Source organism: Nycticebus coucang, chromosome 7, assembly GCF_027406575.1.
Source record: "Nycticebus coucang isolate mNycCou1 chromosome 7, mNycCou1.pri, whole genome shotgun sequence".
In the NCBI taxonomy this organism is placed as follows: Eukaryota; Metazoa; Chordata; class Mammalia; order Primates; family Lorisidae; genus Nycticebus; species Nycticebus coucang.
This window is the reverse complement of record NC_069786.1, coordinates 110,327,003-110,340,825: the sequence shown is the minus strand read 5'-3', so window position 1 is coordinate 110,340,825 and position 13,823 is coordinate 110,327,003. Positions and strand designations below refer to the sequence as shown.

Sequence of the window (13,823 nt, the reverse complement as noted above, 5' to 3'; positions counted from 1 at the left end):
ATAACTTGTTTTGCTCAGTAACTTTGGTATGATTTCTTAAGAAATTTTCAAGATTACTTGATAAAATACTCATACTCACTTAAAGCTTGCTTCTGCTTTGTGAAAAGACTCTGTCAGCAATGCAGACATGAGGGCAGTGCTAACAAAATTCCAACTTTTCTGTGGGATGATCCAAAAACAGCAAACAGAAGGCATTAAATTTCTTAACAGTTGCAAGCGTGTACACACATGCTATGCCATGCCTGTCATTAGCCGCTGTTTGGTCTGCATAGATTAGAGTTAGGATACTTTGATTTGCAGACTAGTATGTTCCATAGAGAATTTCTTTATACAGGAAAAAAAAAATAGCAGAATCACTTATGAGCATGTGAGGTGTGTGTGCCCTGCTCTACATTTGTATGGCCTTTAATGGATGTATGTGTTTAGTCTGATTTTAGAACATTTGCTGTGACAGTGTACCTCCTCATAAGCCAAAGACATTTGCTGGATTAAGATCCGGAGTTGTTTCTCTTGCTCCATTCAGCAGTAGGTTTACACAAATACTCTGATGTGAAACAGAGAATATGAAGTATGTATAGAGATTGTTAAAGTAAGAGGAGGCATAACTCAGTGAGTTAAGTAATATTTAATCTTGTCTCTTCTCTAATCCTATCTCAATTGTAGTAGCCTTAGTGACAAAGTCCAAATTCCATGTCAGAATTATTTAAAGATTTGCTTAAAAAGTAATTACCTGAGTTAAAGAAATAAATGTGTGAAGAAATAAGGGTCGTCGTGTTTATCTAGAGCTTTCCTGAGTCGTCTTTTCACACATCCCTCTTTACTAACATATCCTAACGCACACTGTGTACACACATTAGCATGGCATTTGGTGATGGACTAGGTATATTTAATTATTTTTTCACATTTCAGCAAATTCAGTAAAGCTAGAAATGCAGAGTGATGAAGAGTGTGACAGGAAACCCCTGAGCCGCGAAGACGAAATCAGGGGCCATGATGAGGGGAGCAGCCTAGAAGACCCCCTAATCGAGAGCAGCGAGGTGGCCGACAGCAGGAAAGTCCAGGAGCTTCAAGGCGAGGGAGGAATCCGGCTTCCGAATGGTAAACTGAAATGTGACGTCTGTGGCATGGTTTGCATTGGGCCCAATGTGCTTATGGTACATAAAAGGAGTCACACTGGTAAGCAGCTGAAAGAATAACTGATGACTGCCTGTGACATCTGATGTTGATATTACCTGACATCTATTCTCTTTCCTTTTTATTCAGGGGTGGCAATGGTGAAACTACCTTTTCAGAATTCTGCTAGTATTGGATTGCAGAAAAACAGAGAGTAGCCTGGGTCTTGACTTCCAGCCTTCAAATCTGAATAACATATCAGAAAAGAAGTTTGGGATTCAGTTTCCACAGTTCTTAATATAGCAATAATATGATAAGGGTTCACAAGGTATAGGAGAATTTCATTGTGTAACTTAATCTTTTTGTATTTCTATACATATTTTACCATACCCATGGGCAGGTAATACAGTTTGGTAGCTAAAAGTTTATACTACAAAATGGCACTCATGCAATTATATAGGACTAAATCATTTTCACTTTAGCAAGTTAATTCCTTGGAATAGAATATCTAATCAATCTTTGCATGCCACTTGGTAGTAGACAAGTTCTTTTTGTAGTTCAAGGATGTTATTACTTTCCTGTGATTTTTGGCTATAACTCCTGCAAGGAGGTATGTAGGATTGGATATGACAAAGGGTGCATACATACAGGTGGAAATGTATGATCTGAAGTAGGGTTAGGAAAAACCCTCAGCTTAATTTAATGCATATTTTTAGACATTTGAGAGGTGGAAACTCCTTCATGAAAACCAACCAAATTCTTTGCCAAATTAAAAAAATAAATAAATAAAAGCAACAGAAATGATATTGTGGTAGGAAAGGAGGATTGTTGATTCTTTGAAAAAAAAAAGAGTTTAAAGTTCATATAAAAATTAATTTAAAGATAGTAGCAAAAGAAAATAATAAAAATGATAGCTTTCACTACAATGCAAAGTAGTAATACATTATAAAATGTTACTAACTAGTATTCTTAGTTTTAAAATATAATATTCTTTTGAAGAGAGATAATAACAATTTACTTTAAGTTTTTATTTCTAAATATTACAGTTAATAATCAGGTGCTTAAAACTTGAAAGATAAAAGTATATTGAAGTATTTTTTAGTCCAAATCTCTCATTTTATCAAGTTATTTGTCCATTATCCCTTATGAAAATAAGGGCATTTTTGAGGCTGGAACTATGGTTTTCTGATGCTCAGACTGGTTTTGTTCAACTACACCAATCTTGGTGTATCAGTATACCAACAATTTATTAACAGGTATGACCCAGGCTAACATTTTAAAAATTACAGTGAGAACTTACACATTAAAATTATTATTATAATAATCAAAATCATCAGTTTTACAACATATACACTTATTCCAACCATAAGGTCAGTTACATTTTGCTTTTTGGTAATTTTTTAAATTTCCTTTTTAAATAGCACTGTGTTTTAAAAGTATTTATATTATGAGTACAAATATTTTTCTTTCATTTTTAAAAATATCTTCGGAAAGGCTGAAATATCAAGCTTGTTATCTATTCGATAAGAAAAAATAGAAATTACTATAAAATGATATACTTTTTATCTATACTTACAAAGTAATTCTAACTATAGTTCTGACAAGTGAGTTCCACAAAACTATAATATGTACAGTGTATCAGATTATATTGGGATGATAACACTCATTCAAATGTGTAACTTCTCCTATTAAAATACAAACTAAACAAAATCAGTTTAATGACTTTTCACTTGAGTTGTATGTAGTGCCTATTTATGTTAAGGCTGAATAATATACTAAAAACAATTTTTTGAAAATTTTTAGTAAACCTTTTATGTTCTGAGTTAAGAAAATTCAATAAATCAGAATATCTTTTTTGGGTAAGGATTAACTTGGAAGTTTCTCAACTAGTTTAAAATTATTTTTTAATTTTAGACTATCCCAAAGGTACAAATGTTTTCATTACTCTAAGTGCTTTTGTACAGCTTGAGTCAAGGTGCGTCTCTCTCCTGGTTAGTGTGCATTGTACCTGCAGGGTGTAAACTTACCCGTCCTCTCCTGCCCCTCCCACCTCCTTGCTTTCCATTGAGTTCTCAGAGTACTCTTTCTTGAAAATTAATCAGTGTTTTACTGTTTCTATGGTGATATTCATGAGGACTGTTAGTGTGTGAATGCAATTACAATTAAGATACCTACTCTACTGTCCATTTACTATTGACTATGGTGGGAAAGTTGAATTATTTTGATTTCTGAAAATAATATTTGGCATGAAAAATGTTTATAGTAGTTATACAGAGTTCCATTGCCCTGGAATATAACCCAAGGAGTATGACCTAAAACAATCATTTAAAGTACACTTTCAAGACTATGAACTTTTTTTATTAACCAATGGTTTTGGAGTATTATTCAAATTATTACACTTTCTTCAGATCTGGGAGATTTTTGTTAAAGCTAATAGCTATTCATGGAGGAACTTGAGATATATACCATGTTTTGTTGACTTTAAAATTGTGGATATGATATCTTTAAATTAGCCATTTTAACAGGTATTTCTGATAAGCCTGTTTATACATCTGAGTGGGTCCTAACATTTTCAACTCCATTTTAGTACTATTTGAGAATAGAAGGTCTACTTGTGTTTCTGTAATTTAAACTAGATTGAGAAAAATTTAGTCAAAATCAAGCCATTAGCCAGATATTTTTCCCTTTACCCTATGTGCTATCTTTATCTTAAAAATTCCCACCCTTACGAATTATTTTTAGCTAGTATAAAAGGCACTATCTTAAATTCTTACAAAGTCTTTGGGAAATACATTTTTGAATGTTCTTAGTTCTTAGCAGACTATCTAATATGAAACTGATAGTGAAAAAAATCCACAACCACCTAATTCATTACAACAACATGGAGTATCAGATCTAATTCACTTCTTCTCTTTCTTTCATATTCTACTAGTAAGGTGCCAATTCTAGTGCGTTACACATGGCTTGATGTTACTTCTTTGGTATTCCTACTTTAGTAAGTTTTCAGGTAATATTATCATCGGATACTCCAGGCACTCTTCACTGGGAATATAGAGAGAAGTAAACAAGCAGGGATAGTAAATCAATTCATGCATGAACACAAATTTGTGGGAACATTATAAATACAGAATATTCTAGATTTTGGTCCTCCTTAGGGTATAGTACTCCCATCTCTGTAACTGTATTTTCAGCAGCATATTTTGTACATTGCAGCCTTGTGAAGTCATTCTCTTGCTCCAAGCAAGGATTTTGCGTATTTGTAGATGGTTGTCCCTTCCAAGATAGGAGCACCCTGTGCCTTTGATTTCCCCAAAGCAAATTGATGGACCTATATTTGCAATTCAATTAAACTCTTAAGCATAGAGAATCTAGAAACATGTGCTTATAAAAGTACATTAACTATTGAAATATAATTCATTCCATTATAAAAATAATGTATAGCATCTTCCAGTTAATATCTAGAAGTGGACCAGAAGATTCCTAGACTGTGTTTAAAACAACAACAAAAAAACCACAACAGATTGAGAAAGGACATGAACAATATCATGGCCATATCTTAATTTTTCTCTGGATCCAGAATTGTTAGTCCAGATTTTTGTACCCACAAGGGAAAAAATTAACTGTTACAAATACAACAACCTACTTAATTTTTTTGACTTGGATTACTTTATAGTATCATTGATACAGTTAGTAAATTTGTGAAGTTTACTTAAAATTAGTTTTGATTTACATATAAAAACATGATTAATATGTTTCCAAAGTCTAAACTGACTCAAAAAGGACAAACGATTCAGTCCATTTAAAGCAAAATTATTGGGCGGCGCCTATGGCTCAAGGAGTAGGGCGCCGGTCCCATATGCCGGAGGTGGCAGATTCAAACCCAGCCCTGGCCAAAAAAAAACACACACACACAAAAATAAAATAAAGCAGAAATTTTTAAAAAAGAATAACTGAAATCTTTTGTTTAAAGTTGCATAGGCAAAATGAAGGTTTTTGCATAGAGAAAAAGTAATTAACTGAACCTTTTACTTCTCAGATGATTTTATTCTGGTCCTAGACTTCTGTATGCCTAGGCTAGGAAGTGTGCCACAAGCACTGAAGAAAAGTGTCGTTGATATTTTCTAGAAATGGCTTTTTCAAAAATTGAGTTAATTTTCTTATTTGTTATTAACCAGACATGAGTATGACTCCTTATTTTGGTAATTCATGAACTATAATTATGTATACCAATCACAACCAATCTCATAAGTTCACCTCTTTTCATCCTGGTTTCCAACAGTAGCATTATTGAGGGTTTCACTGTAATTCCAGGAAACATTACTGTGGAACATATTAAAACAACTGAATTGTTAAAACAATTATCATTTCCTATAATCAAGATATTAAGAGGAATTAAGCAGATTTTAACCTAATAGGAGGAAAGCCATAGAATTAGTATGCAAAGGTAAAAACCATCTGTCAAGCCTTATTAATAGTTCAAGTCAGTGTTTTTCAAAGCCTTATCTGGTTGAAATGAAAGTGCATAATTTCCAATGCCCTTTTCTCTCACCAAGGGAGAAGCGTGACTGATGACTTTCCTCATGCCCTGTGCTTGCTTTTGACCATGGTTACTTGCCTCTGCACTACAATTTCAACCTTCAGCGATAGGGCACTCTTTCCAGATATACCTAGCCCACCTTTCATTTCTTCTACTCCACTTAAGGATGATCATGTAAATTCAGAAGTCGTTTCTTATTTTAAAAATTGAAAGTATCTGGAGTGTTTTGTAAATTTAAAAACAAAATTACACTGTCATTAGTCTCATAAAACTCAAGTAGGTGAATTAAAAGAATTATTTTAAAAAAGGTTTGTCCTAATTTTTTCTTTTTTTAGATTTGTGTTATTTTGAATAATGATCTAAGTACTGTAAACTAGGGATTTTTAAATATTTTTAACTCAAAGATTGTATTAGGTTTAAAGAAAATTTAAGTTAGCATGCTATAGGTATATTTTCTAAAGACAAACGTGACATTAAATTGTTTTGTTCACTGATTTAATTCCTGTTTAAAGTTATCGCATTCTAAATTGTCGCTTGCTTGGGAAATTTTACATACAAGGGTTCTGAAAGTATCAACTATTTCGAGTAAAAATATAATTGATATTTGCTATTTTCCTAAAGTTAATTTCTGAAAGAACTGCTTCCGTCCTTTTATTAATTACTATGACATTTCATGGCAGAGTGAACAGTAGAAAAGATGGTCATTTTGTTAGAAAAAAAAATTAAAGAATCAAATTAAGTTGTACATGTGTATGAAAAATAAAATATCTCTTCCAAAATTAGATTTATTTTAAAACTTTGATTATTTTGTAAGACTCTGTATAGGGGTTGTAGGCTTTACCAAACTAGTTAAGAAAAATACAATTCAAGGTAACTTTAACATAATAGATTTTTTTCAATCAAATACATCAATATAGTACCCTCTTGTACATGTAGTTCATGAGAGCTGCAGATTTTGTAAGAAAAAACCTAAACTCTCACTGCACACGCAGTTTATATTTTTTTGGTATCACTAAGCTCCAGAAAGAGTAAGTACTATGGAATTTGAGATACATCTGATCTATCAACTTTTCAATTTCTCTATGTTTTATAACATCTATAAGAGAATTTTCAGAGCTGATGCCAGAAAGTGACTGCACTTGATCTTCTTTATACCTCCTAGCTTTCTTTAAGAAAAGAATTGTTGAGTTTGTATTATATCAAAAGCCAAAAACTCCTGAGGTTTTTATTAGCTTTTATTAACTGTTTTCATTTACTGTTAGGTTAAACAACATATGAAATGTGTACATTTTCTTAAAAATGTACAAAAAATTATAATCATTGTCTAACCTCACGTACAGAGACGATCCAGTTCCACCTAAAGGGAATTGTTTTTTTCTAATTTTCTTTTTATTCTGAACTTTGAACTTAGTATGCAACATTTTACTATTTTTTTATGTATTTATATTTTATTCACATCTATCTTTAGCAAAAGACAAACTTACAATGATTGTACTTTCTTTTGGGTTTAATAATGTTATCAGTTTGATGCTATTTGACAATTTTACTGCTTCATGACCCACATGTTTTTATGTTTGATATTTGTGACAGCCAGTGATAGCAATAGACTGAATTAATAATTGAGGTTTAAACAACTTCATAGCAATCTTGGTATAGGGAGAAGAGGGAGAAAAGATCCCTGTCAAACAAATAATTTTCACAAAATAAAGAGAATATATAGGAAATGTCAATATGAATACTTTTCTTAGAATTTTCCCTGATATTTTCGGAAGTTTTGCCAAAGGTTTTACTATTAGTGACCAGGAGAATCAAAAGACTGGCCTATATCTATAAATCTTGTGGTAATTAATGAGCTTGGGGTAAGCTGGTTCACTTGATTTACCTCTTTTTGTTCCCCTTTTCCTTATCTGCTAAATGAGGGAGTTAAACTCAAGTTCCCTCTCAACTCAAAATTCCTGTGCATTTTAAAAAGATATCATGGTAAAATAAAGAGAATAAGATTTTAGAGTCAGAAAAGCAAGTATAGTTCTCAGCTCAAGGACTTACAAGTTCTGTGACTATAATCAGATATTTTGTCATATGAACCTTAATTTCTTCATTTTAAAATTGAAATTAATAATACCTAATATTATTAGTATTATTAGTGTCATTGTGAAGACCAAGATACTGTATGTAAAGAAACCAAGAAAGCAGTAAAGTGATGGCCCCTGGTTCAACCACTGGTCAGCACTGTAATTATTTTTTTAAGTCCATGAAAGGACTCTTGCCAAATTTGTATAATGAGGAGAAATGGCCACTTGGCCTAATGTTTGACATTTTGGGGCTGTATTGGCCAATACAAACTCCAGGAAGATTAATGTTTAAAATATGGGCGAGGGGGATGAACTTTTTAGCATAGAGAACTAGCTTAACAGTGGCCGGCAAAGCAGTCACTTGCACATAACCTACTTTATTTCTCCCGTTTCTACTACTTCTGCAGGTGAACGCCCCTTCCACTGTAACCAGTGTGGAGCTTCTTTTACTCAGAAGGGCAACCTTCTGAGACACATAAAGTTACACTCTGGAGAGAAGCCGTTCAAATGTCCTTTCTGTAGCTACGCTTGTAGAAGAAGGGACGCCCTCACAGGACACCTCAGGACCCACTCAGGTAAGTGACACCAACTCTTTGAGAATCAAGCTAAAATACGAAAATATGAAATATTTAGTATTAGAACAATACCAAGCAACTTATAGCTTTGGTTTATAGCAAGGAAAGACCCAGATAATACTTCATCTGTATTCATTAAATAACTGATGAAGTACTTGATCATACTTCAGATGCAGGAAGTATATGATCCTTTTTTAGTCTTAGGACTTAGCAAAGAGGAGCACTGTCAACTGCAGAGTTTCAAGATATTAGAATAAGAAAAACAGCTGTTATATAAATTTTACATTTTTAAATTTTGTAATTATTAATGCAGCAATTATGATTAATCCAGGATAATTGAAGATCCAGTGAAATATTATAATGACATTCTGAATTTACTATAGCGGAGATGAAAACTGTTTTTTTGTTTGTTTCTTTGTTGTTTTTGTTTTTTGACTAATGCAGTGTTTAGACTGGGACCTCAGGGAGAAAATCAGTATTGTTACTTTTAAACTTGAAGATAGTACACGTATGAGAAAATTGACTGTTAGAATATTTTATACTCTGTTTTAATTCTCTCCGTATCTTTAGTTCTCAACCTGTAGCCATTGGACACTATCTGAAACTTGTCTCCACTTTATAATCATTTAAAAATCTAGAATAAGTTTGGTTTTTTAGAACAAGTGAAAATAATAGTGCATAAAAGAGAAAGAATGATCGGAAATCTGAAATAATCTCATTTGACTTTTACGTCAACTGCCATAACCAAAAAGTTAAAGGTGGAAAATTATAGATAATGCTCTCAAGCCAGTTTTATTTGCTCCTTCTGTTCATAATGATGTACTAAGTTTTAACTGAATCTGAAGTTACAGTGGAAGTAATAGTTTCACCTGTGCATTGACAAATTGCATTAGCCACTGCTGAAGTTGTGAGGTAATGCTTGTTGTGCTTTCTTTGCATTTTTCCTGTTAATTTTTAAGGCCTTAACTTTTCTTTTCTTTTTTTGAAAAGAAAAGTGTCTCACTATGTCACCCTCTATAGAGTGCTGTTACATCACAGCTCACAGCAACCTCAAACTTTTTTGGACTTAAGCAGTTCTCTTGCGTCAGCCTCCCAAGTAGCTGGGACTACAGGCACCCGCCACAACGCCCGGCTATTTTTGGGCTGTAGCTATCATTGCTGTTTGGCAGGCCCGGGCTGGGCTCTAACCCACCACCTCTGGTATATGTGACTGGCCCCTACCCGCTTGAGCTCCAAGCTCCAAGCCTAGGCCTTAAGTTTTTAACTTGAATGTGAATTATGTGAAATTACTGTAAACATTAACTCTTAAATTTGTAGTTACAAAAATGAACATAAAACAAAATATTCTGTGTATACATTTTTCTTTCCTTCCTGACATAAAATAATTCACTCATTTTCAACTATAACATTTTGTTTTATTTTAAAATTATGCTAGGAAAATTATGTCTTAAAGTGGTATTTTATTATGTAAAATATTCTTTATTGAGAGACATTTTTGAGACATGACAGGCATTTCCTTTACCTAGCCACACGCTAGCTTATTAAAGTTTTTTGAGTTATCTCAAGATTATATAACACACATATATTCATGAATGTATATTTTTGCCTCAGCTATATACAGTAAGTAACTTGACACATCTCTTTCATTCATTTTAAAATTGTGTTGCTTTTGGTATCATGGTTTGTGTATACATATTACTTCATTTTCATTAAAAAAAATGGTGCTTATACCTGTTTTGTGGTGACTTTGCTATTTAGTTTACCTTGTCATGATTTTTGCAGATATATAAAGAGATAACAGTCAAATTGAGTAATTAAAGAAAATTTAACAGTGGTTATGGCACCGGCCACATGCACCAAGGCTGGCGGGTTCGAACCCTGGCCCGTGCCAATTAAACAACAATCACAACTGCAACAACAACAACAAAATTTAACAGAGTGTCTAGTAGGGAAGGGGCATCCAGCTATTGCATCATCCAAAGGTCCTATCAATTCATTCCTACTTACAACTAGAATCTAAAATATTACCTGTAACTTATGTTCTTCATAATAGGCAGAACATAAAACAGAGCTGGTAAGTCCATGCTTCTCTGATTGGTGAGAAAGCTCAAAAATGATCATTATAGCTTTCTTCATCCACTCAATTCCATTTTATCTTGCTCTTACCCTGTCTAGAACCTTAGCTAGATTAAGTTTTTCATTAATTAATTAAGTTTTAACTTAGTTCCTATAAGTTCTGAGTCTTTGGTATTCCTCTCTTTCTTGGATTATTGCATTTGTTTAGTAACCAAAATTATAGGGCAGGTATTTTTAAAGGGAAGCCCCATTGAATCTCCTGAGTTCAAAACATAGTTCTCCTTGACCCCATCATATAGCAGCAACCCCCAATCGCCTTGGTAGTATAGCAACATTACCAGCCAGTCTCTAAGTTCAGCAGCTTGAGATACACAAAATAGCCAGCAAATATTCCTGGTTTTCAGACACAAAATTCTGAACCCTGCTGAAAACATTCTTCCTTTGGTATTAGAGATTTCCAAAACCACCAATCTGAAGGTTTCAGGACAGAGTAAAGAACCTTTGAGGTGTTAACATGGCCACTTCTATCATAACCTCTTTGTTCCCATACTTAAGCATTCTTGCTATGGAGGAGACAACTTTGGCCACATATTATTTTCCTGTAGAACACACCCAACCTTCTCCCAACAGGCAACCATATATAAAACACTCCATTGGGAGGCCTTTTCACAGGTCCATTTAGCCACCTGAGTCCGACATGAGGTATGACCAGTGAATTCTATACAGTTGGGTCAGTTGTATTTTCTTTGCTATTGAGATGAGTATCCTGGTTGAAGGCACTATTATAAGAATACCCTGGTAATTGGTAAGGCATTCTGTTAAACCCAAACAAGAAGGAGTTTGCAATAGTATTAAAGAGGAAGAGAAGACATATTCATATCCTGGAAATCTGTCGATTCCTATTAGGAAAATTTCAGTCTCCTCTATTTGGGAAGGAGTTGATCTTCCTGGAGAAGGGTGCCATATCAGGTAGAGTCCTGGTACTGGCAAATTGTGAGCCTGGCGGTGGTAATAGTTAAATCAGTCATGGAAAGGAGCAAGTCCATGCAGTTCAATCCATACACAGTTGCCATCCCTGCTCCCATTATCACTTTGTACATTGGCCCATTGAGCAAGTTCCAGGTTAGCCAAGTAAAGAATCTGATGATATCCTGAAGATTCAGAACCTTGTCCAGATTACTAAGAGCCTTCTCTACAGTGGATGCCCACTGGAAGTAATTCACATAGCATACCATGGCCCTTGACCATACACTCCTGCCATATATTATTACCTCAGTTATCTCTTCTTCCCTGCAAAGTGGACAGTCAAGTGTACTAGCTGAAATTCTGGCTATTGTGGGGATATCCTTTTACCACTGGATCTCAGGGTCAGCTTCCTTAAGTGGACCTGTAAACATAGTAATCACAGCTTGTACCAAACACCACATAACCCATTTATAAACTAGATCCACACGGTTTCAACCTCCATTACTTCATCGCTGAGTAGACTCATGAAGGCAAAGGTGAAAGTTGAAGGAACAGATTGCAAAACAGAAGTAGCAGTATCAGGGACATCTCAGCTTACTTGATCATGCAGTATATTTAGGCTTTCCCAACCTACTTGATCCCAGTTTCATTTAACAATGAAATGTTATTGTACATTTATTACTTTATGAAATGTTTAATCAGATAACACCAAATTCATTATATGCCGTTTGGGTTAGTAGTCATTTGGAGTCCTATGGCCTAGTACTCAGTCTTAACCATAACCCAAAAGCAAATGAAGAGCTACTTTTCAATTGGAGAATAGTTATTGGTAGAAGTTATCTGCATATCTTTCTTACAAAACCATTAGGGATCTGTCTACTGAGGTTTCCATTGACAAGAGATGTTATATGGCCTCTCTGTTTCCCACAGATGTTACTAGAAGTCACTATAGCTGCTAGATCTTAGAATTAAAGGTCTAGAGCACTTTTCATCATTGCAGGGGTGTGCTACAGTTCCTTATCTTGCCCCAAGCTCCTCTGAAAACAGGCAGAGTTGTGAATTACCTAGCATGAGAGCAGTCGCAAACGTGGTCTGCTTCCAAAATCTAAAGACGCCACCTCTGTTGTGCCCCATTCTTCATGATGGAAGGTGTAAGGTGCAAAAATTTATCATTTATAATAGAAGATCTATTTCAGCATGCCCAGATTTCTGGAAACATAAGATTTCATCAATGTTGAAAGTCCCCAAGTCCCTGAACTTCCTTAGAGTTTATCTCCCATTCTCTAGCATGCATCTAACTACCACCTCCTGCTCACCACGTCCTGTCAGTGCAGTGTCATGAATGTAATGTTCCAGCTTGAAGTTTTGTGGGATGTTAAGATGAACAAGATTTCTCCAGACTGTCATGACAGAGAGGAGAGTTGACCTAGCCTTAAGGTAAGATAGCGAAAGTATGCAGTGCCTGCAGTTGTAAAGGCAAACTGCTCCTGATTATCTGTGTTGATAGGAATTACTATGGAATTTAAAAAGAAATCAAGTCAGTAGCTTCACACCTGGTGACAGGGGCTATGTAGATACGCTGTAGTAAAGATTCTATAACTAGAACTGCATCTGCGGTTTTCATTATTATGTTATCAAGTATGTATTTATGTGCAGGACCATCAAAGTTATGCATTAGCCTAACAGTTTAAATGGGTAGATAGTATGAATTTATCTTTCAGTTTTCTGATAGTCTCACACTTAGTTGTAACTCTCCCAAATATGCATTCTTTCTTTTAGTTGGTTGTCTTGGAAGCAGTGGTAGTTGTAGGGATATGCTGTCCAATATGGTAGCCACTAGCCACATGTGGCTATTAAGCACATAAACATAGCGAGTGCCACATGTTGAAATAGTTTTGATTAAATAAAATGTATTAAAATTAATTCTACTCTTTAAAGGTGACTACTAGAAAATTTAAAATTACACATATGAATCATAATCACATTATATGCCTATTTCATAGCATTGTCTTTGGTTCCTTATAATAACTTTTCTTTCATATGTCAGGAAACCAATGTAAGCCTTATTCCCCATTCCTAAGTATATTTATTCCCATAATACTATAGGATGTACTTGAGTCAATTTTCCATATATATATTTACCTACATATGCCCCCATTTGACTGGTAGGCCACAGTGGCATTTGGGGTCCTAATGATTAATGACAGTTTATAGCTAATCCAATAGAACAATCTAATAACTCCTGGAAGGACTTGGAATTTTCCTTTTTCCCATCCATAGTCACCATAAATAACCACCCACAGTGATTCTGGAATGACTTGGAAAAGAATTCACAACAGATGCCTGTGGCCTGGTTTCAGGGCCACTCCTGAAAGGGACTCAGTCTCCACTTAAAACTGAGTGACTCTGGGGCTGTGAATAGGCTTACGTCTAGACACAGCATAAAAGGTCATGAATCCTCACCAGGGCGACTCCGGTTGGGTT

General features: G+C 34.5%; 1 protein-coding gene across 4 annotated transcripts in view; it reads left to right on the top strand.

Moving 5' to 3' along the window:
* The window catches only part of IKZF2 (IKAROS family zinc finger 2), a 145,694-nt gene that overhangs the window by 90,817 nt on the left and 41,054 nt on the right, over positions 1-13,823 (top strand). For all 4 annotated transcript variants that reach the window (XM_053598210.1, XM_053598208.1, XM_053598209.1 and 1 more), the window contains 2 exons: positions 910-1,176; positions 8,130-8,297. In XM_053598210.1, coding sequence (XP_053454185.1) covers positions 910-1,176; positions 8,130-8,297 — 435 coding nt within the window. The remainder of the gene's footprint in view (positions 1-909; positions 1,177-8,129; positions 8,298-13,823) is intronic.